Here is a 27,672-nt window from a genome sequence, read left to right as displayed (position 1 = left end):
GGCCTTGGCCTTCACCACCTGCATATCCTGACTTTTTTTGTTTGTTGAGACAGGGTTTCTTTGTGTAGCCCTGGCTGTCCTGGAACTGGGTATGTAGACCAGGCTGGCCTCCAACTCAGATCCATCTGCCTTTGCCTCCCAAGTGCTGGGATTATAAAGGTGTGGGCCACACCAGAAAGAGTCTTGCCTTTTTGTCTTCCAAGGATCACGCTTAGATCCTGAGGCTTGTGTGGCAGGTGTATCTGATCAGTCTCACATATTCAAACTTCTGAGCCTGTTTTTCCATAAAGTAACCTAGGAGCCTGTTTCAAATGGAGAGTTGTAAATGAGAGGCAGGAGGATCATCACAAGTTGGATGCTAGATTGGTTTACAAATGCATTTCAAAAAACAAAAGTAAACGCCACATATAAGCCCCAGTTGTCTTTCGCTTGTTACCCCCAAGATCTTCCAAGGAGTTTCCCAAGCTAGTGCGACCTCAGTACGACGTTCTCATTTACTTTGAATTATATATCGTTATAAATATTAACAAATAAGACTTAAAAAGGACACCTTTGGGAAGGTCAGACAAGATTACAAAAATTGTGTCGTGGCGCTGCAGTTTGAGGATGTATTCTGCAGCCGTCACGTGGCAGCAAAACTGTAAGCAGTGCACGAGTCCGTGTCGAGGACAGCCAGAGTCCATGCATCGGGAGATTCACTTGGCTGGAGAAGGACGGAGGGCAGGACATGCTTGGCCCGAGCTCAGCGGGCGGGCGGGCGGGCCACGGAGGTGCAGTTCCTCTTTTTTGCCACTAGAGGTCAGGAGGTCACTGACTCTGGGTTGGAAGACGGGACCGTTCGGGGATTGGCTAACGGTGGTGGAGGGCGGGGCAGAGACCAGGACGCGAGGTGGATGATGGGCATCAAGAGGCTCTGGTTACTGACAGTACTTTGGAATGACCTTTGTTTTTGGTATCAAATTTCCTCTTTGCAACGCTGATGAGCCAGAAGGAAGATACTCGTTTGGAATGAAAGCCTGAACTGATTCTGCAACTTCTCAAAGGGCTTTTTCCCTTTAGTAGAGATGTAATGTACTGGGGATTTAGAAACGTTCCAGGATCCGGGAAAGTTCCATCACTTTAGTGGCCATCACTTTTTAGGTGGCTAGAAGCCCTGCTTCCCACCCTGCCTGTCCCTGGGATTGGCAAGGCTCATCATTGAGGCCCAAACCCACTTACTGCCTGGTGCAACAGGGATCCAGGGTTCTTGTCCACCTGAGCCACCTGTTCTTTTGATGAGCTTCAGTCACCTCGGGCATAATAAACATTTAGGTATAATAAACATTTCTGTATCGTCAGGGGGTTTCTAGATTCCTCTCTGAACAAAGCATCCCAAAAGGCAAAATCTGAGTTACTCAGAGCTCAACCAGGTGCACTTAAATACCTGCTCCTGTTTCTAGCTGTATGGGGAAAACATCAGGCCCGTCCCCCAAGTCCCTTGACCTCAAGCTGGGGGTGGGACAGCTGAGTTCCAAGGCTTGGCTGTGGCCTTTGGCAAATCCTAAATGGCACAGATGATTTCAAAGCTAGCTAGAGGGTGAGGTGGCTGACAATAACAAGACTTCTCTGTAACAGACCTCACTAAGCCCCATTAACTCCGGAGAGAGGGACCTGAGAGTCCTTGTCCTCAGATAGTCAAAAGGCTTGGAGTTTTTGCTTCAGCCCTTCACACCTTGGTGGCCCTGGAAGTTTATCAACAACTCTGGAGCCATTTCATTTATAAAATGGGTTGACCATGCCTCCCACCACACAGGATGGTGAAGATTCAATAAGAAGGCGTTTGCCAATTCAGTAACAGGCGGCACCTTTTTAAGAGGGAAACCCAGTCTCTTACGAGCAACAGGTGGCTGTGGAGGGCTAGAGACCTATTTTCCCTGCCAACTAGGGAAGGCTGGTGAGCGCTCTGGATTGGAATCATGTCCTGGGGCCCCGAGTCCTTATTTCAGCTGTAGGAGGGTTCCAGGCTTAGGGCAGGACCCCGATGTCTTATCACTCAGTGATGGATTGAGGAAAATGGGGCTCTGAGATGGTGGTGGAACTCCTTGGTTCCCTGTTCCCCCTGTGCTCCTAAATCCCAGTTGGCAGGAGGCAGTTGGGAGCTTCAAGACTGACCAGTGTCCTACCCTTTCCTAGAAAGTGAGGCCAGAGTTCTCAGCTCCTGAGGGCAGAACCCCCATCCCTCCACCTTCCCCCAAACAAGGCTTTCTTTTTTCCACTGCTGGTCCTGACTGTCTTGATAGGGCCAGGATGCCATTGGTAGCCGTGAGGGACCTAAAACCAGCCTGAGCTGAGGGGATGAGGCAGGAAGGGACAGGTGGGCAGGAGGGACGCTTGCCTCTTTCCACATTAGTAGGGCTCCTTTTCTCTTTCCCCTGAAGCTGACTGGACATTTACGCTGAGAACAGGAGCAGTGTGGATTGAGGCCCCTTGGGAGCAAGATCAAATGGGAGAGCTTGGGTTTGAACATTGTTTCCCAAGTGCTTGTAGACATCCCCAAGCCTAGCTCCTGCCTAAAAGCCCAATGCTGCCCCAGCGCAACACTAGGCCCCCATGGCTCCCTGTCCCCTGGTACCCTCTTTCAGGCCTCCTCTTGTCTGTATTTGGTTTTCCCCTAGCTTTCAAGCCACAGCCGGGTTTTCAAGACTGTGCTGAGCCCTGACTCTCACGGGATGCCTTCCTTGCCCTCCACCCTTCAGCAGTCAGCAGTACCCACAGCCCCTGCACACAACTGGCTGGTTCTGGTATGCTGCACCCCTTTGTAGCAATATGTGCACCCAGATGCCCTGCTAGACTGGGAATCCCCGTCCCAGAGGCTCACGGAGTCTATCTGCCCCTCAATGCCAGGCACAAGCAAGTTGGAAGCTCTGGCTGGCTACATTGTCTGTCCTGGAGTCCTGGGCTCTGCCTGCCTATCGTCCTCCCTGTGGTCTCCAGGCAGCCAGAGTACCCCCATTTCTGGGCTTGCAGCAGGGCTCCACCCCTCACCTCCAATAGGTCCTCACTGTAGATAGCCCTTCCTCTGGACGGAGCTGAGGCTGAGGATTCCCTCAGCTCTGGCCAGCTTGGGTGCCCAGGGAGCTAGAACAGGTATCATGTTGTGTTTTCCTGTCCCTCTGAGGGAGGCTGGGTGCTCTTGGCCTCCTAGCAGGGGCTGCACTGTCTATGTCCGAGCAGACAACCTGGATCTTGCCCATTGTGAGGGCCACAGCCCTTGGCGGCAGCTGAGAAAGCCCAGGGTTGGACCTGTGTGGGCCGGGTGGCAAGGGTGGGTGGCAGCAGATGGGACAGTCAGTCGCTGAGTACAGCCCCTGGGAGCTCATTGGTGAGCGTGTGCCAACGCTCAATCCTCTTGTCCTTGTTCTTCAGGCAGTCAAACCAGTGCTTCAGGCGCTCGCCCTTGGCGTTGATGCCCAGAACCACACCACCTGCGGAAGAGACCAGAGGGGCAGCTAGGGATTTCAGTGCCCCCAGCGTCCAGACCTATTTGTGTGTGGACAGCCCCTACCTTCCAGCCACACCCTGCCCACTTGACCCAGTGTTTGATGTCATGTTTTTCCTCTACCAGGGACCAGAACAGTGTGGGGCAGGGTTCCATGGCACATAGTAGGGAGTGAAAAGGGGGAGGAAGGGCTACAGTAGCCCACTGTGTACCAATGTCATGCCCACCAGAAACTTGTGGTCGCATGGGCTCTGAGTGCTGACCCACTCGGGAGCTGACCATCATTCTATGTCACCACAGATGCTGTGAGGTCTTCCCAGGCTTCCTCCCGTCCCTGGGCCTCTCTTCTGTCACATGGTTATAGTTGGAGAGTGCCTGAGATCCCATTCACTAGGGGTAAAGTGGTTCTTGGACAGGCACACAGCTAAGTGGCCTTCCCTTCATATACCTTACCGATGAAATCATTGGATTTTCCAATGTCATAATCCCAGACAGTGACCTCCAGAGTCTTTTTGGCCAGGTCTCCATGCTTGATCTCGTAACAGAACTCCTGCTGGCCAGAAGAGGGTGTTAAAGCCAAGGCCACTTGGCTGAGAGGTCTGTCATGTGCTCGAGCCTCAAGGTGGTCAATGTGGGGGTCACTCTAGCCAAGCTGCCTACTTCTTCCCGAAGGGAGGCTGAGCAGGCCCCTGCCTCCACCCTCGTGCCCTTCTGTCTCCCTCAAGCTGCTCCCAGATGCTGCAAAGACCCTGGCTGCGATGAACTGTCTAGTGAAGTCTTTGTCATCCTCTGGGGCTGGCCTTGCTTCCCAAGCACCTGCTGTCACCTCTGCCTGTGAATCCATGGCCGTGAATCAGGCCCCAGGTGTTCTGCTCCTCTTCCAACTTATTCAGTGGAAGACCCCCAGGTCTGTGACCCACCCTCTGCTCTGAGGACCTGGGCACCCACTGTCCTGTTCTGCCAATGGCCCTAGCGGGTATGCCTTCACTTCAGACCTTCTCATCTACAAGTTCGTGTTTGAGACCTGTGCAATTGAGTTACAGAAATTGCAAAGTTGTCCCGTAGTAAGCTTATGGTATTCACTGTGTCCAGAGTCATCTTGACACGCCTGCTGGGGTGTCTTGAGTCTCCACAGCCTACCCAGAGTGTCTCCTCATTCTGTCCACATCTCTCTTCTCAACCCTGTCATCTAGAAGGTCACTCACACGCTGCTGAACATTCTCTCTTTCCACCCCTACCTGATTCAATATCAACCTTCTAGAAGGTTCCTTAGTCCCACGAGCTTCCCTATTGCCAAGCAGACTGGTAGAGCCTTACCTACCATGGCCGAGGCAACTGTTCCCTACCCTCTCTTACTGCTTCCCAGTTCCCCACAGTACCCCTTTGAAGACCAAGCCCCTCCAGACCTCCACCCAGCCCAGGCTAGCCCCACAGCTCTCATGAAGCCCAGTGGAGCCTGGCCATACCTCATTGAATTCTGGGTTTAGTGTTTTCTTCTTCACTGCTGTCTTATGCTTGGATTTCTTGTCTACATCTGGCTTCAGATATCTGGAATGATAATTGAGGACAATCAGAGGCCCTGTGAGCTGTGAGCTGCAGATGGTGCTAGCAGAAAGCTATGGGGTTCTACCCTGGAGATGCGTCCCTGGTCACCTTTGTCCTAACCCGGAGACCCTGGCTTGCCGACCTGTGGGGAACGCTAAGGCACCTGCAGGGTTCCCCAGGCATACCTGCGTCCCCAGAAGAGAATGTTTCTATGCTTTGGAAATAGGATCTTTACAAAGCTCGTGCCTCCCATAGGATAGCCAGTTTTATAAACCAGAGTTTGTCCCTTGTTCAGGAATTGTCATTGTTTTTTTGGGAGGGGGATTGGGGTTATTACAGTGCTGGATACTGAACCCAAAATCTCACACATGCAAGGCAAATGCTCTACAAACTGATTTTAGCACCAGTCCCACGAGCTAAGAGCTTACACACACACACACACACACACACACACACACACACACACACACACCCTAGATTTATTAAGAATTCACACACCATAAAATCCACCTGGTCTACCAAGTGAGATCCAGGATAGCCAGGGCCACACAGAGAAACCCTGTCTCAACAAACAAATGCAACAAACAATGAAGTGGTGATAGGAAGTCATTCACAGGTGAATTCTCTTGTGCAGAACCTCCCACCCTGTCCCTGCCCAGACAATTGTGTGACAAATGCCTTGTTTCTGTTGGGTTAACATGCCCAAAGGTTTATTGCCCAGAATCAAGCTTCTTGCCTGGTTTTTGCCAAATGTTGCCCTTGGAAAAGCTGAGTGCTACTGTCCAAAAAATCCTGACTGCGGGCCCAGCAGGTTGCTGTGGGCGTCACACACTCACGGCTGAAGCCTGCCCATGGGAGCTCACGAGTTCAACGCCCTGCAAGTGCACGTGGTAGAAGGAGAGAAAGGACCCCTACGAGTTGTCCTCTGACCTCCACAAGCACACAGCACTCTTCAGTCTCCTAGGTGGCTAGGATGACCCTGACTCCTGATCCTCCTGCCTCTACTTTCTTTTTAAGAGATTTATTTATTTAATGTAAGTACACTGTAGCTGTCTTCAGACACTCCAGAAGAGGGCGCCAGATCTTGTTACGGATGGTTGTGAGCCACCATGTGGTTGCTGGGATTTGAACTCTGGACCTTCGGAAGAGCAGTCGGGTGCTCTTACCCACTGAGCCATCTCACCAGCCCCCTGCCTCTACTTTCTAAGTGCTAGGATTACAGACATGACCATCCAGTTTCGAGTTGACGCTCTGTTATATGAATGATCCTGGTTTGTTAAAACAAACATTAGGAAGGCTGTGTGAGCAAACGGTGATGACAAAGGGTATGTAATGAAGATGTGTATGACACTTGTGGGGTTGTTTTGTATTTGTGACACAGTTAGTCTCCCTGGTTCTCAGTGTGTAGTCCAGACTGGCCTTTTACACTCCATCCTTCTGCCTCTACCTCTTAAGTGACCATGTGCGCATTGCTGATCCCGGCTTACACAATACCGGGTAGTGGCCAATCTACACCGTCATCCAAAATTGTAACAGTCTGTGTGCTCTTCAACTGGTAAACTGATTAGCAATTCATGTTGTCTGCACATACCGAAAGCTACGCAGCCAATCAAAGATGGCATCCCCAGTGTATATACTGTGTGGGTGAACCTTAGTCAAATCATTCATTGCAGGAGAGAAGCTCAACTAAGCAGCATCCATAAGATGCTTGATGTGAAATCTGGAAAAGGCGATGCTACTGGGATAGACAACAGGCCAGAGGATACCTGGAGCTAAGGGAATTCTGGGTAAGAGCAAAACATCTGGCTTTTTGTATCCGCTGGTCCTAGACCCTTAGATTCAACCAGGCGAGGGCTGGATTTGGTGGCGCATGCCTGCAATTCCAGCTCTTGGAAGGTTGAGGCGGGGAGATCACAGGTTTAGGGCTTGCCTGGGGACACAGTGAGATCCTGCCTCAGCCCCTGTCCCTGCAAAGTAGGAGGAAACCTGTACTGCGCCTCTGAGGCCTTTCTCCATCTTTACTCAGAGGACAGATAGCATGTTGACATATTCCCCATGGAAGGGAGGAGCCCCAAGCTGCGAAAGCCTCCTGCTAGCACTCCAGCCAGCTTGCTTGTGCACATCAGCACCAAGGGAGACCCTGGGTTCTGGGTCACCCCTCCATGACCTGGAGTTGGAGTTCATCCAGCAGATTGGCACTGAACATGATTTCAAAATGTTGGTTCCACATCTCAATTCTGTCTGAAGAGAAATGCAGTGTGACAGGTGGAGGTGACACACCTGGTGACCTTCCAACGCTGCTGTTCTTTGCCTCCCTGTCTCCACTCAGGAGTGCTCTGCATGGTCCTTGGTGCCTATGGATGATGGTGCAGCTATAGCTATAGATGCCTTACATAAAATGAGCTGGCATCTGCACAGAACCCTCCACGGCCTGCTAAGTCCCCTCTAGACCCTGTATGATAACTCAGCCACTGCAAATGCTGCACACATGACCGTTACTCTGTAGCTTAGGGACTAATGGCAAGGAAGAGTCTGCACATGCTCAGAAGAAAGCTTTTTTTCTTTTAGATTTTTAAATTCTTATTTCATGTGCATGTGTGAGCACCTGCATGTGTCTATGTGCACCCTGTATACGCCTGGTCCCCTCTGAGACCAGAAGGTGGCACCAGAGCCTCTGGCAACTGAAGTTACAGGTAGCTGCGAGTCAAGCTGAATTCTTCCCAAGGCTCTTCTCAGGAGACGATCCCTGTGAACGCAGATGGCATTGACACTATTGTGAGTTGTGCCAAGCACTAAGGGTAGGCTATGTGGCACTTGCCCCCTTCTTCTCCAAAAGGCCACCTCCTTCTATCTACCCCCGGGATCTCTAGAAGCAGCCTAACCCGGTCCAGATCTACTCTTGTGGGGCCCAGGCCACTGGTACCACTCTTAGCCAGTGTCTATTTGTAACTTTTCGATCAGTGGTAGGGAGAGGAGACATGGGGCCTGGGCACACAGGAAGACTTGGCAAAGGTCTCCTGCCAGTTCCCCAAGCCTCCTGGCTCCTGGCACTGGGCCTGCCTCTTCCTAGAACTTGCTTGAGCTACCAGTGACCTTGTGTCGCTGGACCCAGGTTTGCTCTCCAGCGCTGGAGGCCCATGTGTGGCAGTTCACGTCATCAGCTGCAGCGATCGCATTTGAGGCAGCAGCATCTGAAGATCATGTAACTTGAATTTGGCTACGCAGTAAATTCAAGGGCAGCCTGGAATACATGTGACCATGTCCCCTATGTCCAAAAAGAGATAACTATTCCCTCTCCCACTGGGTGACCGTTCTGCAGGCTTCAGTTCCCCCATCTATGAAATGAGACGGCTTTCCTTAACCCCAGAATCACAAAAGGAACCCAGAAGAAAATGCCCTGGTGGACAAAGCTGGTTGCTCTGAGGAAACCCCCTTAGTGCCTCTCATGCTGGGCTCTGGCTCCAGCCATACAGGACTCTGGTTCTCCCAGGTGAGCAGGGGAGTCAAGCGCAGGCCTGGTCGCACACTCACGTTTTCACATAGGGGTCCGAGTAGCCGTTAGCATCCATGGCAGCCAGGTGTGCACAGCGCACAATGCCCACCAGCAGGCCCTGCTTCTGTGAGCTGTACTTGAGGGAGATGAGGATGCGGCCTCGCTCTTCCAGGGACTTGTCCTCTGCCTTGTCCACCTGCAGGAGAGGGTGGTCACTCTGCTGTTCTTGTCTGCTTCCACCTTCCTAGCTAAGCAGACAGTGAGGCTGCCCCTAATCTCCTCCCCTCACGTTCAGCTGAGCATCCCTCCTCAGGGTTCACTAGACCCCTCTTTGACAGCCTGAGCCTTTGCTTGCAACTGTGCTCTGCTTGGGACTGACCTGAGTTCCCATGTGGTCATGTCCAAACCTTCCTGGAGATGGGAGTCCTGAGAGGTGAGGAAGGGATGCCTGTTACCCACAGGCCTTTCTCCAAGGTCCATGTGCAGAGTAGACATGGCTAATTGATCCCAGCACTCACCCTGAATTCAAATACAACCTTGGCATCCTTCTAAACCCAATACTCAGTCAGTCATGACCAATGGTACAGGTGTGGGGTTCTAGGCTCTGCATGTAGTGTATATGAGCAGAGATTTTCAAAGGCAGATGACACTACCATACTCTGGACTGTTTCACATGACAGCCATTGAGCCAGGTACTTACTTAGAACAAGTAATATAATAGAGTATAAAATCTAAAACACAAAACTGTGCCCTTACAACCAAAGTGGTCATCCCAAATGCCACCCCTGTGGTCCCTGTGTGCTCACAAACTGGCCAATGAGCAAGGAGCAAATTCAAGGGAGGCTCAGCAATGGCCAGAGATGCCTCTGGAATACTCAACTCATACTCATGCATGCTTACCCACATACATGTATACACAGTGCAATATGCACATATACTCCATGAGCATTCATGCATTCACACGCACAGAGTTTTGTTTAATCTGAGGTCAGAACTTGGATATGGGAGCCGGAAGTGCCCTCCTGAAAGGTGTACACAATTTGGAAAATTTGGGTCACCTCTGTCAAGTGACATGGAAGGTTCTACCCATCACGCATGCACCCCAGTGGGGAGAATGTGACATGAGAATACAGTCTGAGAAATCCACGCACAAAGGCACTGTCTCAGCTGCTGACTGGATTCTAAGGGCTGGACTTGGGTCCAGCTTTTGGAGGAGCCATGTTCCAGGGTCTAGTCCTGCCAGGCCTGGCACACAGGGATTAAATGCTGGGCTTCCTCTGTTTGGCTTAGGCTTTGAGGAAACAGCCATGTCCTGACATTGGGAGATAAAGGGCTTAGCCTGTCTTTAGCCTTGAGCACTGGGGCTCCTTAGACCCTCTGCCCTATAAACCAGAGGAAGGAGAGATGAAGTGAGAAGGCAGACAAGAAAGTGATTGAAAAGGAACAGGCACCAAGGCTCTGGGAGGGCTCAACTGCTGAAGACAACTGGGGGTCAAATTTGTCATGACATCATGCTGAACAATTACAAGGTCTCAGAGAGAATTATGTGCTGTCTCCTCTGGGCATCTCATGGCTCTCCTGGCCTAACAAGCTCCAATTGAGTTGTCCTTAGTGAAGGCTCCCCAGACCTGGAATTGCCCTGGCGGCAGGCCTTTGTCTCCATCCAGCCCATTGTATCTGGTTCTTGGCTCAACACTCGCCTTCCTCTGCTTTTGGCCATTCTGAGCCCACCAGGCAGGGAGCCTGTTAAAATAACACCATGCCCTGCCTTGAGCCACTCTTAGTTACTGAGGAAGCTGAGACAGGAGAATCAAGAGTTTACTGTCAGCCAGGTGGTGGAGAAAGCCACCCACCTTTATCCCAGAAGCAGACAGATTTCTGAATTCAAGGCCAGCCTGGTGTACCGGGTGAGTTCCATGACAGCCAGGGCTACACAGAGAAATCATGACTTAAATATAAAAAACAAACAAACAACAGAACAAAAAAGAGTTTACTGCCAATCTGAGCTGTAGAGGAAGCTCAAGGCTAGTTTGGGGAATTTAGCAAGATTCTGTTTGGGGGTGGGTAGGTGGCATGGCTCAGTCAGCCAAGTGCCTGCCATGTAAGAGTGGGTCCTTAGCATCACTGGGAAGCTGGGCTTGGTGGCTCAAATCTGAAATCCTAGCACTGGGGGAGGTGGACACAGGAGAGTCCAAGATCACTGGCTAGTAAGAGTAGTTAGTGAGCGCTGGGCTCAGTGGGAACCTGTCTCAAAAAGTGAGGAGGAGAGCCGTTAAAGAAGACACTCTTGTGTTGATGGCAGGTCTACACATTCACACATTTGCCTACTGCACACACACTCACATAGACGCCCCCCCCCCACATGTGAACACACATGAATACACTCATAACACTGTTACATACAAGTCTACACATTCACACATCTGCCCACTGCACACATATTCACATAGACCATACACGCGTGTGTGTGCGCACACCCCCCCGCACATACTCATTCACATTATGTTACATACAAGCCTATATATTCACACATCTACCCACTGCACACACACTCACATAGACTACACACACACACACATGCACACACACCACATTACATACAAGCACACACTCACATAGATTACACAAACACACACACCTGAGTATACTCATACACATTATGATATTATGTTACATACAAGCCTACATAGTCACACATCTACCCACCGCACACACACTCACATAGACTACACACATACATATATATTCATACACACTACATTACATACACATTTAGAACATTTAAAATTTTTCTAAAAGTAAAACTTTAGAAGGGCTGGAACGCAGCTCAGTGGAAGAGCGCTTCTTAATCACTCAGGTCTTAGATTTAGTCCTCAGCGCCACAAGAATTGTTACCTTGTTACTTGTGGAAGGTGCCATGATTCCCCTGCCACTTCTGTGATGTCCCCTCCTAGACTTGCCCCCTCCACTATGCTCTCTGCTCCATGAATTATCCCCACTCCTGTGCCATCAACAGGAAGCAAGTTCCTTCCATCTCCCTGCAACTGTGCCTGGAACACAGTATTGGCACATAGTAGCTGCTCAGTAAACTCCTGCATGGCTGGGGTGTCAGAGCCTTCTTCCACTCACCGGCAGCTGCTTCTCCAGGCAGATGCTGAACGTCTTGGTGTGATTAGGCTTCAGCTTCTTCAGGGGCACCCGAGTCTCTCCAATGAACTCATTGTGGCGGAATTTGTCCTCATCACACACGGAGATCCTGGGGGCGATGGGCTTCCACAGTCAGTGGGAATTCACAAGCGGTAGGGCTTCCCCGGGTGGGGTGTAGGCACAGGGGCCCTCACCCACCTCAGGGTCTTTCGGACCATGTCCTCGTCCGTGATTCCGTAATAAGTGAGGGTCTCGTTCCACGAGGGGTTCAGAGTGTTCCGGAGGGTTTTTGTTCTGAGCTTATTCGCCTGGAAAAAGACAGAGTGGTCTTATTTTGATCCTGAATGAGTGTGGCCTCAAAGGTGGCAGGCCTGGTCCTTCCATTCACAGAGGCACTATCTGACACAGGGGAGGGGACCTGAGGGCAGAAGGTGAAACCGACACTGTTATTTAGCTGACTTAAATCCAGCAAGCTTATTGGAGGCATTCAAATAGCCCTGTGGTCACAAGGTCACTAGCAGCAAAAGAAGAGTCAGGAGAGACAGGACTTGCTCAGCTGGGGAAGTGTGCAGCCTCTATTTGGACAGGAGAGGGAATGACTGTCCCCAGAGTGGACACAGTCCTGCTGGCATCTTGACGTCTGGTCCAGTCAGTCAGTGCAACCTGCCTGGCTGATGACCAGCAGACCAGGGAGGCAGGCGATGGGCATGTTTAAATGGTCAAGCGGTGGGAACTTGTTGAGGTAACCACAGAAAATTAATGTGAGAAGCATCCTGCCCCCAGACTCTGGCAACAGTAGCAGGACAGAGGTGGTGGCTATGGGGTGGTCCTGGAGGGAATGGGAGGTTGCTCTGTAACTCATTCCAACTGGAAAGTTGAAATGTCCCACTTAACAGGCATCAGCCTGACACAAGACTGCAGCCCCGGCCCTCTTCCCCACTGTTATAAGAGAGTTCCATATCAAGACTGGCAGTGTCCCCAAAGCCAGTGGCACAACTGGACCACTTTCCTGGATCACCTTCGTTCCCCTCCCCTTTACTCAGGGTCTTCACTCTGCCTGCAACCCATGCTTTCCTAGTGAACGCCTTATGGGTGAAATGCTGCCTCTGTGCTGGGTCACCCGGCAGGGGAGCAGGAACAGGGGTTCTGTGTCAAATAAACCAGGCTAACGCCTCCCACGCAGTCTTCATTGTGAAGCCACAACACACTGAAGTCCATCAACACACTGAAGGTCCTGCAGGCAGGCGCTGTGCACCCCTGCATCCCGGGCTGGCCTGAGCTTCACTATGTATGTTGGCCAGTCTGACCTTTAATACACGGGACTCTATCTATTGCCTCTCCTTCTGAGTGCTATATGAAAGGCATGCGTTGTTACATCTGACCCCAGGGAGTTCTTTTCTTTTTTTGTGTGTAATATGAACCCCAGGATAAAATGGCTTCATAGGAAATGTAAGTGGGACATTCTCTGGGGCAGATAGGTAATGGACTTGTGAGGTTCCAGGGAGACCATGAGTGCCAAGCCAGGGCCATGCCTGGGGCAGAAACCCTCACCTTGCTGGCTCCAGGCAGCAGATGTAGTTTGACGTAGGGATCAGCCAGTCCATTGTGGTCCATCGGCTTCAGGCCCTGAGCAGAGACCAGAGAGGGTGTGAGTTGAGAGAGGGGAAACAAGAGGCCTGCTGAGCAGGGCCTCCTCTCTGACATTTCCAGTCTCCCTGAAGATAAGGCCTAACAGTGCTGGGGTGGCTTCCCTCTCCCACACTCTGGCCCCTGGGGCCTTTCACTTCTTACTTTTTTGACAAACTGAACCCAGAAGACACACCTCACTCTAAACTTGGGGAGGCCTGTCTCTCTCCCCACTTTCTAGACACCACTCCTTGTTGGGTCTTCCCTCTCTGACCCCAAGTCTCCATGATTGGCTGTACACTCATCCCTACATTCCTGTGGATGCTGGGAAGGCACTTCGGTCCAAGTCTGGGAGGTCAGCTGCCATTTCCTTCTGCGTTTGCTGTTCTGCATTTGCTGGTTGGTGTCCCTAGAAGTCACCAGCTACCTGCCATGGAGTGTCCTTCCACAAGATGGCACCCCTTGATAACTTTGACTTCAGTTTCTTATGCCAGCCCAGGAATGTACAGCTTAGGGTAGGGGACTCACAAGGGCTCAGCTAGCCTGTGAATTAAGTTTACTCCTTTCTGGTGCTGAAGGCCTATGGAGGTGGGGAATAGGGAGGCAGCAGAGGTGTACGTGGACTACATTCCAGATGCACACGTCTGGAATGGTTCCATTCCTGGCCAGATGCCTGTGGTAGTTTGAATATGATTGGCCCAAAGAGTGACACTATATGGAGATGTGGCCTTGTTGGAGTGGGTGTGGCCTTGCTGGAGAAAGTGTGTCACTGTGGGTGTGGGCTTTAAGACCAGTCTTAATCTAGCTGCCTTCAGAACAAGAGGTGGAACTCTCAGTTCCTCCAGCCCCACATCTGCCTGGATGCTGCTATGCTCCCACCTTGATGATAATGGACTGAACCTCTGAACCTGTAAGCCAACTCCAATTATGTGTTGTGCTTTATAAGAGTTGCCTTGGTCATGGCGCCCGTTCACAGCCATAAAACCCCAAGACTGTGCCCCAGATCTCTTCCAGGTCCAGCTCTATGGGCTTGGAGGAGCTCTCAGGTGGGGCACCCACCCACCCATCATTTCTCTTCTGTGTGGCCCCAGGCCCCTGAACTTCCTAGTTAGACACAGTAGTCTCAGCTTTATCACGGGGAAAGCGTTACTCATTCCCACAGTCTGAGTGGAACAGAACAAGGAGGAATGCAGGTGTGGGGCGAATGGGTGCGACTCCCCTCCCCTTTCCAGGCTCTCAGGGGGTATCAGAGAAGTAGCTGGGGTAAGGGTAGGGATTTAAGCTAGGCTCAGAGCTACTGGGGCTTGACCTGGAGGCAGTCTGTATATCTTGATAATAGTGGCCACTCACACCCCCTGCCAGCTCCTCACCCTCAGGGAGCAAGGGCAGCTGCCCTGGGGGGCCGGGGGGATCTGGGGGCCCAGCTTGAGTAGGGGACAAGAGTGGGTTCCTGTTTCATTTCTACTTCTTGCACATTTGCTTATGTTTACAACACTTTCACGGGTTTCTCTTTGCCCTTGTAGATCTTTGAGGCAGGAGACTGACCAGAGATAGTGCAAATCCATATGAGTCCAACTTCTGAGGCTCCGGGGCATCCACAAGGGCTGGCTGGGACAGGGGCAGCTGTCATGCTAAGCTGGCAATGAGATAGGCTCTGCCCGTTGGCTCCCTAGTCTATGGTGTGGTCCCTGATGTTACTTTCACACCCGTCTACCTAGCAGGTCCCTGGGCATCCCAGAGCACCACACACTGGGGTAGAAGAAGTAAGGGATGATGGGTTCAGCCAGAGGCTGGGTTCACACAGTGATGCTAGCTCAGGCAGCATCCCTGTCCCTGAGTCTGGGGTCTGCCCTGCAGGGGCCTACATGGATAGCCCCCAGGAACTGACTGAATCCAGGAGAGGGGAAGGAGGCTGTGCTCGGCCACAGTTAGGAAAGGGATTATCTCAGGCAGATCCCATCAGCTTTTCGTGTTGCCAAGCGATAAAAGTAGGTGTCACTGTCTCAGAGATGGACAGGGAGATGCTATATGGGGCCATACTACTAGCACTGAGAGGAGAGGAAGGACCTGGCTTATAGAGGATAGACTCCCCCCAGCCAAGTTCTTGCCGTCCTTGCACTGCCCAGGGACTACTGTTCGCTAGGTATTAGGGACTGGACCTTTTTGGGTAGTCAAAGCTGGGGCTCCTAGTGCTCAGCCTAGAGAGACACCATAAGGTGAGATGGCCTGGTGCACAGGGACAGAAACTGCATGACTTTGTCCCTGCAAGGTCCCTGCAGACAATGGGGAAGGGCAGCTTGGGCCAGTGAGGAGTGGCAAGGGGAGATAGGCAGCTGTTCTGAGGGCAAGGCGTTTCAGCTTGGCAGGCTCAGAGACTCGGGGATGGCCAGCCGTGATGGAATACAGCCACTGGAGTGGGGCCAGCATTCCGCTGCTAAGTTTCCTGTGTGTGATATTTTATCACAGTTAAGAAGTAACCCTGGTCTCCCAGTGCTGTGGCTCTGTTGGGGTTCTCCTGGGCACTGCTTGGAATGGTGAGCCTTAAGTTTACCTGTGGGTAGATGTGTCCCCTGGCAGTACCCTGTAAGACAGTGTTAGACAAAGTGCTGGGTGCCAAGTGTATTATTTCTACCTGGCTCACCGGCCACACCCGGTGTGAGGTGAGTTCTGTTACAGATAACCAACTGAGATACATCTTCTCCTGGGGGGTGACAGTGACCAAATGACCTGGTTAGTTTTATGTCAACCTGATGCAAGGTGGGGTCATTTGAGAAGAGAAAAATTTTCCCCGTAGGTTGGCTTATGTACAAGACCATGATGCATTTTCTTGATGTCGTTGTAGGAAGACCCAGTTACTGTGGGCAGTGATACCCCTGGGCTGATGGTCCTGGGCATGTTTAAGAAGAAATCAAGCCATGAGGAGCAAGGCAGTAAGCAGCACTCCTCACTGGCCTCTACATCAGCTCCTGTCTCCAGGTACTTGCCCTGAGTTCCCTGCATGATGAAGATACAAGATGGAAGATAAAAACAAGCCCTTTCCTTCCCAAGTTGCTTTTGGTCAGTGTTTTATCATAGCAACAGAAAATTAACTAAGACACCAAGTCAGAGGGCAGCCTAGGAAGTCCATATACCATGAATTCCCATGAGGCTCTGTGTGTGAACCCTGCTCCGCTTCATTTTAAACTCTGTGGCTCCCCTCTGGGGCCTCAGTATTTCCCAGGCCTGTCTTCCTTTTTGTAGACACTTACAGAGAAGAACAGGGTCACCATGGTTCATAGGCCTCTGGTCCTCACCTCCGTGTACACCAGTACCTGTGATGATCTGTGCACACAGGCACAGATACACACACACACACACACACACACACACACACACACACACACACCTGGAACAGGGAGAAGACAGCAGGAACCCCGGGCTCTGAGATGGGGCAGGGGAAACTGGGCTCTACCAGAGTGATCTGACAGCTGGTCCCCAAGCTGGACAAGCTCTGCTAAGCCAGGAGGAAGGGTAGGGTGGGCTCTGCCTGGCCCTGCAGTCTGCCTCTCCCTTGCCAGGTTGGGGTCACCAGGTGCTCAGCTCTATTGGGCTATCACAGTCTAAAAAGATATCAGGAGTGAGCAGGGATGCAGGATGGAGTGGCAGGGCCTTCAAGTACCCAGCCTGGGCCCTGAGCCCAATGTAGATGGTTCTCATGACTGCCCATGGCAATTCACATGAGTGACCCAGACTGGGTAGAGATATGGCATGGGGTGTCCCTCTAGGCACAGAGCCAAGGGCAGCCCCTCAGTGGCAAGGTGGGTCAGAGAAAAAGGCAGGTTGGGGGTGCTAAGTGAGGCCTAGGCCAGGCAGCACTTGGAAGCTATTCCATGTGTGCTGGGCTGGCCCAGGCCTTTCCACAGCCCTACAAGGCTCTCTAATGGCCACACAGGCCCTTACCTTTCTGGAAAACATCAGCTTTGGCACCTTTCTCCCAGAGGGAGCAGTGTGAAGGGAACGGTATGGTTGAGACCATGGAACAGACACAGGTTCAATGCAGAGCCACAGAGGAACACAGGGAATAGGGTCTGACCAGTCTCTCTAGGTCTATAGATGTCCACAACTCTCCACAGAAAGGCTTAGAGGACCTCTGGGGTTCAGACCCACTGGCTACCACCCTGCCTAGAGCCTAGCTTCTTCAGTAATACCTGTGACTTCCAGCATAGAAACTTCTTAGGGACTCTAGGGAGCCTAGCAGCTGGAACCTGGAAAGACCCAGGGACAGTGGAATCCAACCTCCTTTGTCTCCCCCCACCCCCGCAAAACATTCTCCATATCTCCCCCTTCCTTAGCGACCCTTCCCAGGCTCCAAAAGCTGCTTGGCTTTCTGTAATCCCACCCTATCCCACTCTGGCCAATCTGGAAAGCAGGCAGCTGCACTCTATATAGCGGGGACACCAGGGAAGTCTGGACAGATGGACGGGCAGGACCCTGCCTCCTTCCTGAACCCCGAGCTGAGGCTGGTGCAGAGCCTACCTTGGCCTTGCTGATAGTGCAGTGCAGTGCGTTGTTCTCCTGGTCATAGAGCAGACTGAAGTCCAGCGTACCCAGGGCAGCTGTGGGAAGAGGAGGAGGAGGGGTCACATGCTGGCTGCATGGGAGCAGGGATGCAATCTCCTGGGTGGCTCCGACAGCCACATTATTATTACATTTGTTTGTACAGATGTGTGCACATACATGTGCCAGGGCATTCCCTGTGGAGGCCAGAGGACAACTTGCAGGAGTCAGCTTTCTCCTTCCACCATGGTGGTTATGGGACTTTAACTTGGGTCTTCAGACTCGGCTGCTGGATCATCTCACTGGCTACACTGTCTTCTCCCTTCTTCCCTCCACTCCCACCTCCTCCCTGGCTTTCCTGGAACTTGCTCTGTAGACCAGGCTGGCTTTGAACTCATAGAGATCAAGAGCCTGCTTCCACCTCCTGAGTACTGGCATTTAAAGGTGTGTGCCACCACTGCCTCCTGGTACATCACACTGTTTTCAAGATGAACAGATTCTATTTGGTGGTGCCTGCTTTCAATTCCAGCACTCTAGAGGCAGAGTAAGGTGGAGCCCTGTGTGTCTAAAGTCAGCTTGGTCTACAAACTGAGTTCAGGGTTAGCCAGAGCTACAAAGCAAGATCCTGTCTCAAGAATAAATACATAAATAGATAAATAAATAAAATGTATTTGGAAAAACCATAGGGCAAATGTGTCCATCACAGTCCTCAGAATATGTGAACATGGGGGGCTGGCAAGATGGCTCAGTGGTTACGAGCACTGGCTGCTCTTCCAGAGGTCCCAGATTCTATTCTAAGCATCCACATGGTGGCTCACAATTATCTGTAACTCCAATTCTGGGGATCTAACAGTCTCTTTTGGCTTCTATGGGCACCCGTACCACATGCAGACAAAATACCCATACACCTGAAATAAATAAGTAAATAAGTAATTAAAAAAAAAAGACTATGTGAGCACGAATCTGCAGATGAGCTGGCTTCCTGGCATGCCCCCATGGTGCACAATGACAGTCTCTGCCCCTATGGACACTAGCTGTCCCCAGCAGCTTCTGTCTTCAGGCTGCTGGACAAACTAAAATGTAAAATCACTTTTGCTTCTAAATGGCTGAAATTAGCTAGAGCAAGCAAAATGTGGTTACAATAAGACTTAGTGAGCCCACCTGGGGATGGCACTAAAGCCATTTTAAATGACACAGATGACTTTCATATGGAGATTAAGGAAGTGGACAGATGCACAGTGCTGAGGCCCAGTGGCAGCTGACCTAGGGGGGAGGCACAAGTTCAAAGTCACCATCACCAGCCCAATCTACAGGTCTCGGAATAAAGCAAAGCTGTTGACAAGAGTGTGGTCCAGGAGCAGATCAATGGCCTAGCCTGTGCTGGGCCTTTGGTTAGACCCACAGCACTAAAAGATAAACCCAACACTTCAAGCTCTAGTAAAGACAGAGTAAAAGTCTACCTGTGTTAACAGCATACCCTTCTTCCCAGGTAACAGGGGAAGGTTTAAGGGTGTAAGAAGACCCACGGGGCAAATGTGCTCATCACAGGCCTTGGGTGTGCCATTCACTGACTTCTGGCCTGGGGATCTAACTTAGGAGTAGAGGCCCCAGGTTCAATTCCCAGAAAGAAAGGTTGCCAATAAAGAATGTTACTGTTTCCAGCTCAGTGTCTGGTACTGCGACAGCTGAGCAGCTACAATGTGGCAGCCTCTTTCTCTCTCCCACTGAAACACTCAACCCTGGGAGGGATGGTTCCTGTCACTACCAGATGAGGAGGCCCACAGGTTCTGGGTTCATTACTTAAGTCCCATATGTGGTAACCTGATCTTAACCAGGTAGGCGGCCCAGAAAGGGGCTCTCAGACCTTCCTTCTGTCTGTCCTGTCCCACGGTGGTGCTATTGTGTACCAGACAGCTTGGGTACCCTTGCTTCAGTGCCCCCTCTCCCCTCCCCCAGGCAATGACACACAATGGTGTGAGAAGGCAGAGGTCAGGCTCTGAGAGGATGCAGGACCTGACCAGCCTGAGTGGCTGACTGTTGATTGAGCCCCCAGGTGACAAGGGACACCACAGCTCCCTAGTCTCCAGGGCCCTTAGAGATCGTAAGTGGGCAGTGACAAGCCAGCTGGGTCCTCATGCTGCTGCCTCCAAGTCTTCAAAGGCATCGGTAAGTCCCGAGGGCCGGGCAGAGGACGCAGCAAATAATTGGGTTCAGCTGCCACCTTAGGAACAGTCACTTGCTACAGCTGTGTCCTGCCATGTCCCAAGGGTTCCTAAGGAAAAGAGCCAGGGTGTGAGCAAGGGAGACCTCTGAAGTCCCCAGACAGCAAGGGACGCATTCTTTAATATCTTTAACATTCCGATCTGCTCCTAACTGCTGGTCAGGTCCCACATTTGCCTGGTAAGCCAAGAGCCAGGAGAGCTTCAAGAGGGTCTCTGGGCCTCAGTGTAAATTGGGCTACTAGGGGAGGCTTCTTGGAGGAATCAACAGATAGTAGTTGGCCAATGGTATGAGGGACTCAGAGGGACATCATAACCACAGGCGTCTGTGATGGGGGAATGATGGCTGAAGGGGTGCTGGGATGGGTGACGGGCTGGGCTGAGCCTCTGTTCCCATCAGGGTTCTGTGCTGGACTCCAAGCTGTGCCTGCCTTTACTAACAAAGGCAGGGCCGCATCATAACAGTCTTCTGTGTACAGCAAGGGCTGTGCTCTTTGTTCTGAGAGACATGTGGAAATGGATTGGGTTCTCCCATCCCAACAGGGGGGTGTTTTTGTCTCTTTCTGGAGGGCAGTTGTGAGTGTGGAGAATGACATTTGTTGTTGCACTCCACAGGTTCAAATCCCAGCTCAGCATGTTCTTGTTGCGTGACTTCACCTCAGTTTCCCCATCTGTAACCGGAGATAACTATAACCACCTCCCAGCACATGGGGCTCCTCAGGGAACTGTAGGAACAGCAGACACGCTTTAATGATGGTTCTTGCGCACTGAGTTTGCCCTTCTAAGGACTTCCTGGAAGGGACTGCTTTAAGCTTGATCACCCTCTCCCTGCCTTTGCAAACTTGACACATAAGCAGAGTCATAGCTATGACTACCACGATTCTGCGGTGGGTCATAATCACAGCCAGACAGAAGAGGTGTGAGGTGATTGCTCCTTTGGGGGTTCCTCTGGAAGCACAAACAGCTATTTCTTGCATAAACCAGGTAATACTTGTTAGATCTGTGTTCAGATTAAGTCGACAGATGTGTAGTGAGCTGTAAGTATCTTCCCCTAGTGAAAAATGCATTCACTAGTGATGACCACACTGGGTTCTTTGCTGCAGCATCCTTTCCCCTTCCAACAGGTGTGCAGGTGAGGATACTAGGGGTGAGAAGGCTACAGCAGAGGATGCTCTGGGACAAAGAGGATGCTGAGAGAGAGGATGCTGTGGATGATGATGCTGTGGGAGAGGATACTGAGGGTGAGGATGCTGCAGGTGAGGATACTGTGAAAGAAGATGCTGAGCATGAAGATGGGAGAGGATGCTGAGGGAGCTAGCTGCAGGCGAGGATGCTGAGGGTAAGGATACTGCAAAGCACTGTCACCTTATTAGCAGCCACCGAGCTGGGCTTCTGCAACATCATTCTGCAGAGGTGATGGCTTTGCATTATAATCAGTTTCTATGATGTCCAGCTCAGGCTACCAGCTCCCTGAAGACCTCACCCTATGAGGATTGGATGCTGCCTCAGGTACCCGGGGGGACCAGCAAGCAGCAGATGGTCAGTGCTCATGGTGGAGCTGTTCAAATGGCATTGCAGTCCAGTCATTTCCCAGGAGGAGGGATTTGGTGTGATTCCACATGTAACAGCACACACTCCATGATGTCTGCTTGTGTCCTAACCCCAGAGGACAAGACAGGGAACACGGGGGCTGCCTCTTGAAACACTAACATCTGTTACCACCACCTGGGAAGGAACAGTGTTCCCAGTGTGTGGCCAGAAAGGGCTGACGGATGTCTAGCACCACCGAAGACCTAGAAGAAATTCTATCGGGGCTGGCGAGATGGCTCAGCAGGTAAGAGCACTGACTGCTCTTCCAAGGTCCTGAGTTCAAATCCCAGCAACCACATGGTGGCTCACAACCATCCGTAATGAGATCTGACGCCCTCTTCTGGAGTGTCTGAAGACAGCTACAGTGTACTTACATAGAATAAATAAATAAATCTTTAAAAAAAATTCTATCTTGTCACCAAAAGCTTGGTCACCATTTGGAGAGACTGCATGTGTGGAGGAGCTGTCTTAAGGGACATGTGACCCAAAGTTTGCCCTTTCCATTTGTAGAAATGAGGCTCAGAGAGGGGAGGTAGCCAAGTGAGGTAGCCCTGAAGGGCTGGAGTTAAAGCCCTGTCTTTTTTTTTTTTTTTTTTTTCTGAGACAGGGTTTCTCTGTATAGCCCTGGCTGTCTGGGAACTCACTTTGTAGACCAGGTTGGCCTCGAACTCAGAAATCCACCTGCCTCTGCCTCCCAAGTGCTGGGATTAAAGGCGTGTGCCACCACTGCCCAGCTTAAAGCCCTGTCTTAAAGCCTAGTGGCTCCCTGAAAGTTTTTCTTCCCCATTTTGGGTAACTCAAGTCCTGAAGATGCAGCTAGAAAGAAAGAAAGAAAGAAAGAAAGAAAGAAAGAAAGAAAGAAAGAAGACAGAGAGACTGAGCGTGGTGGCGCACGCCTTTAATCCCAGCACTTGGGAGGCAGAGGCAGACGGATTTCTGAGTTCGAGGCCAGCCTGGTCTACACAGTGAGTTCCAGGACAGCCAGGGCTATACAGGCAAACCTGGCCTCAAAAAAAAAAAAGAAAAAAAAAAAGAAGACAGAGAGAGAGAAAGAAGAGGAGGAGGAAGAGGAAGAAGAAAAGGAAGAGAAGGAGGAGGAAGAAGAGGAGGAGGAAGAGGAAGAAGAAAAGGAAGAGAAGGAGGAGGAAGAAGAGGAGGAGGAAGAGAAGGAGGAGGAGGAGAAGAAGGAGGAAGAGGAGGAGGAGGAGGAGGAGGAGAAGGAAGAGAAGGAGGAGGAGGAGGAGGAGGAGGAGGAGAAGAAGAAGGGCTGGGGACATGGCTCAGCAGTAAAGCCCTTACCTCATATGACCAGGCCCCTGGGTTTGAGCTTCAGCACTGGGGCAGGGCAGGGATGGGGACTCACCACTGATCTGAGGGCCTGAGCAGAGTGGTGGTGACAGTGGTGGTGGCAATGGCAGGGCCCAAAGGACAAGAGAGCGTGCCTCTCTGCAAGCCCCAGGATCTCGAGGGCCTTGCCCTTAGAGCCACTCAGATCACAGGCCCTGATGAAAGTTTACATCTTTGGAAAAATAATGAAGGTTGGTCACTAATGGGCCTCTGAGAGTTGTCACTGACTTGCTGATAATTATAGCGCTTTAATGGGGCTAATTCAGAGAGAATGAAGCACAAGGCCCTGTTGCTTCCTCTGAGGCTGAGCGTTCCCCAACAGGGCCAGTGCAGACAGGCAGCTGGCGGTGACCTTGGTCTGCACTTGAACTCCCTTGACCCGTCCACCCTGGGAATCAGAAATCCGTCCTTTTTGTTTGTATTTGGAAGAAAAAAAATCAGCCTCTAAAATAGTTTCACTGGGGCTGATGAGATGGCTCAGTGGGTAAAGGTGCTTGCTGGCAAGCCTGGTGACCTGAGTTCAATCCCCGGGATGCACATAAACGTGGAGGGAGAGAACCGACTCCATAGACTTGTCTTCTGACCTCCACATGTGTGCCGTGGCACACGCGCACCCTTTCACACATACACACGATAAAAAGTACAATAAAAATGTTTTTTTTTAAATTGGCAAGAACGCATAGGAAAATTATCACGCCTGACTTGAAAGCACTTCATAAGTGGGGAGACTGAGACCCTGAACTAGGTTGGCACCGTGGGGGAGGGTGCGAGGAATGAGTGATGCGAGGAATGAGTGATACATCTCTACTTTGTGGAGTCTAGAGACAGAGCTGAGACTTTAGCTCCTTTATCCCCCCCACCCCCACTCCCTGCTTCAAGTCGTTCAAAAGTCCATGGCGTTGAGACATCCTTATTTTGGCATTTACACCTTTCTATATGATCACTGTGACCTCATCAGCCCCTCCCCTTTGCCTTAGACACTTGCTCCTTCAACCATGCCTCCATTGGTCTGTGCTTCTGACATTTCCATTCTTCTGCTGCTCTCCCCACCCCCCATCTCCCCTTAACTCTGCCAGCCTTTTTTCCCCTTCCCCTGCCTCAGAGCTGAGGCCTCTGAGGATGTCTGCCTCCCCATCCTTCATGTTGGGCCTCTTGCTGAATTTCTGTGAGTGTCCTAAGACCAGACACTGTGGTCCAGCCCATGCCTGGATGGTGTCCTGACACACAATTGGCATTATATTGTTGAATATGATAGAATATGATGGAGGCCCAAAGGCATTCTGGGTGAAGGAAGAGGTACGTACTTCAGTAGCTATGACCTGCCATGCCCAGGAGAACCTTTTAGGAAGACCCGACAATGGTTTCCCACTTCACCCTTGCTCCAGACCTCCCTGGGCTCCCGTCCTGACCTAGCTGAGTGAGTCATTTGGGAACATGGGCACGTGATGCACTTCTAGCCAATGAGACAAAAGGACAAGCCTCCTGGGAACTTCTAAGAGATTTTCTGGATTCTAGACATGAGAATAGAACATATTTTGTTTTAATCAAATCTAAGATCTTCTATATATGTGATGCCTGGACCCACAGCAGCCACCTTGGATCCTGAGGGTCCCGCTTAGCTGATGGAGTCTGAGAGCATCACTGTGACTAGGTTCTGCATTTGATGTTCCTTATCCATATGCCCTTGGGAATAGAGAACCTGCCCTGGTTTTCAGCCCAAGAGGGAAAGAGCTGGCTGAGAGGAAGGACTGACAGAAGCCTCATCACCAGGGATGCTGGAGGGCTGCTCCAGGTTACCATGGTGTCTGCAGCAGGACCTTTGCCGCTCTGCTGGCGTGAGCTACTTTGAATTGATTTCATGGTACTTGCAGTCCAAAGCCTCTTAGTCATTGCAGCTTTGGGGTCTGCATTCCCTCTGCACATGGGCAGCAGGTAGCTTGGGATACCTGGGAGCTGGGGCCTTGAGTGATGCTGTGTGTTCTTCCCTGGCCTCCTAAGCTCAGTAGGGAATGGTGTGTGTGTGTGTGTGTGTGTGTGTTCATGTGCCCATACTTGCATACTTTGTGGTGACAGGCAAGGGAGGGGCTTTAAAGAGGAGAACAAGGCTAAGCAAACAGGCTGTTTTTGCGCCTCTGCTTGGACAACAGAGCAACCGCCCTCATTTCTTTTTGTCCGAACAGATAATCCAATAATTAGAGCAGCAAATAGCATAACCCTGGCTAAAGCCATAATGAACCATCTGGCTTGAATCACTTAGGCTTATTCTAAGAGATCTGGTTGTCAGAGCTCAGAGGGTGCACAGCCTTGGGTGCCAGGTGCAGGGTGGTCCTGCTCAGGGTCTCCTGACCTGTGAGAGCTACAATCCTCGTGCTCTTAGCCCCAATGAGATGCCCAGCTTCATACCCACTTCCCCAGCTCTGCAAGCTCCAGGCCTCTTCTCCACACTTGTTAGTGTAGCATAGTCGTCTGGGTGTGGCCAGCCCCCAGTTTCAGTTGAGAAAGCTGTATCTAGGATCCAACTCATGTGAACCTGTCTCCAGGGAGGACACCTGTGGCCTGAGCCCAGGGACACAGCATGGTTCTGTTTGCCCCACTCCCAGCTGTTCAAAGAGTGTCCTGAAAACACCGGAGTTGACAGACAGGAGGTGGGGCTTCTGGCTTGCTTTATTCTTTTTCGCGGGTTTCCTCCCTCTTGGTCTTATGTCATCCCTTGAGCTGCTATGGCACAATCTTTGTCCACCTGCTCACTCCCTCGGCTGCAGAAAGAATGTTGGAAATGGGAACCACTTCTATCCTTTCTTCCCAGGATGACTCTGGATCCCCCAAGGGGGCTAACTGTGGTCTTACTTAGAGTCTCCCTAGAGGGCAGCCAGCCTGGATCCTTGCACAGAGTGCCAGGAATTGGGCAGAAAGTAAATCCAGGGCGCAGCTCTGAAGATTTTAATAAATTCAGCCCACCTAGTTTCCCTCAACCTGCAGGACAGCAGAGGGCAAGGCGTGCTCCCCAGCCTTTATGCTTGTGGGTAGGGTCTCGATATGCCCTGAGTTAGGGGGTCCAGGTCTAGAACACACACAAAAGGCAGTATTCCAGCTCAGGCTTGATCCACCTCTGTTGATGGGCTCTCTAAAGTGAAACGTGGAGTCTGTTCCCAGGGTGACACTGTGAACTCCCATCCTTAGCGTCCAGAGGCACATGGTATGCTGGGGAACATTCAGCCCCTAGCCCAGAGGCCCTGGGGAACGCCCAGACAAGGCATAACTACCAATGTTGCACGGAGGAGGGGCTGCTTTTGCCTTGGGGAAGCTGGGATGGGTCCCCCCAATCCCATGGTCCCATGGCATCCATGACTAGGTTCTGAGGCTGGCTCTGTTTTTTTTTTTCTAAGTGAAACAGGGTGACAGCTGGGCTGGGGCCCTTCCATGTAGTCACCCCAGCCGCAGCCACAGCCCCCAGCAAATTCACAGGACAGGTGATATGACTTCTTCCCTCCTTGGCTTCCTGGATGGTCCCTGGTGGGCAGGGTCAGGCATCCTCAGGGACCACACAAGCCACCAGGAGAGGTCCTGGCCTGTCTCGGGAGACCCTGGTGTCTGTTGTCTCCCTGGGGCTGAGTCCGAGAGGAGGGGGCGCGGCTGGGGACCCTCCTGACCGGGGAAGCCGGCGTAACAGGTGGGCGAAGGTCCGCGGCCAGGGCCGGCGGGGTCCGCGGATGCGGGAGGAGGAACCACCAAGGTTTTTCCAAAGGACAAGCGGCCCCGCGGTCCTGGTCCTCGGCCCGCGCACCAGCAGAGCCGTGGCGCGGTGCGGGCCGCCGGGCCCGCCCCAGCTACCGCAGGGTCCCCAGCTCTCCGGGTGGCCACCCCGGGACAGCCCGCACAGGGCTCTGGGGCCTGGCGCAACCGCGCGGCCCGCAGCAACTGGTGTCTCTCCGGGGCGCAGCTCCGCCCTTCCCGGGAACAAAAGCCGCCGCCCGCGCTGGAGCTCCTGGCGCGCGGGCCGAGAAGGGGTGCGGGGCGCGCCTCGGGGAGCGGAGGCCTGGAAACGGGGCGCCCCCAGAGGACGCCCCCAAACTTCCCAGCTCTCCCGTGCGGTTGTTCCGGGCGGCGGCGGCGCTTGCCCTGCGGGGACCCGGGTGCGGGGAGGGGGCGAGCGGCCCGCGACTGGGAAACTTACTGCAGTCGTCTGACTCGTAGCCGTCGACGTCCGGCTCGTCCTCGGGGGGCTTGGCGGGCGGCCTCGCGGGGCTGGGGCCGGGGCTGGGGCCGGGGCTGGCACCGTAGGCTCCGAAGAGCTGGTCCACATCTTCGTCGTCGTCGCGGGCGCCGTCGGAGGGGCTGCGGGGGCCGGCACTGGCTGCGGGAGAGCGCGCGGGGGCGTCCGGGGGCGCGGGGGCGCGGGGTGCGGCGGCGGTGGGGAGGCCCCGCGGGAAGCGGGGGAAATAATCGGAGATCTGCTTGATAGGCCGAATGGGGCCGGGACACACGTCGATGGCCATATGCTCCTGGATGCTGATGGTCGCCTTCTCCCCGCGCCGCCGGAGGGTCATGCAGGCAGCGCCGCGGCGCGCGGCCCGGCCCGGCCCGGTGTGACCCCGGCCCGGGGGCAAGTCAGCGGGTCCCGCGGGGCGCTGCGGGGACTGCGGGCATCGCCAGCGTGGCCCCCGGACGGCCCTGACGCGGCTGCTGCCTGC

General features: G+C 52.4%; 1 protein-coding gene across 1 annotated transcript; it reads right to left on the bottom strand.

Moving 5' to 3' along the window:
* Positions 1 to 367: 367 nt before the first annotated feature.
* Doc2b (double C2 domain beta) lies at positions 368 to 27,672 on the bottom strand. Its single transcript, XM_021176263.2, has 9 exons — positions 27,156 to 27,672; positions 17,805 to 17,884; positions 13,215 to 13,289; positions 11,862 to 11,971; positions 11,646 to 11,772; positions 8,555 to 8,712; positions 4,945 to 5,026; positions 3,932 to 4,028; positions 368 to 3,464 (listed from the first exon to the last, which is right to left on the bottom strand). Exons 1-9 carry the CDS (start codon positions 27,526 to 27,528, stop codon positions 3,328 to 3,330), a joined length of 1,239 nt encoding a protein of 412 aa, XP_021031922.1. The 5' UTR covers positions 27,529 to 27,672; the 3' UTR covers positions 368 to 3,327.

This window comes from Mus caroli, unplaced genomic scaffold, assembly GCF_978045245.1.
Source record: "Mus caroli unplaced genomic scaffold, Mus_caroli_1 scaffold_13, whole genome shotgun sequence".
Classification (NCBI taxonomy): Eukaryota; Metazoa; Chordata; class Mammalia; order Rodentia; family Muridae; genus Mus; species Mus caroli.
The sequence above is the reverse complement of the archived record's forward strand: the minus strand, read 5'-3'. Positions and strand labels throughout refer to the sequence as shown.

Coding starts and splice junctions, on each gene's coding strand:
- Doc2b (XM_021176263.2), bottom strand. CDS start 27,528: ATGACCCTCCGGCGGCGCGGGGAGAAGGCGACCATCAGCATCCAGGAG. Junction 11,773..11,861: donor ATGGTCCGAAAGACCCTGAG/GTGGGTGAGGGC, acceptor CATCGCCCCCAG/GATCTCCGTGTGTGATGAGG. Junction 8,713..11,645: donor GCCTGGAGAAGCAGCTGCCG/GTGAGTGGAAGA, acceptor CCTCTCCTGCAG/GTGGACAAGGCAGAGGACAA.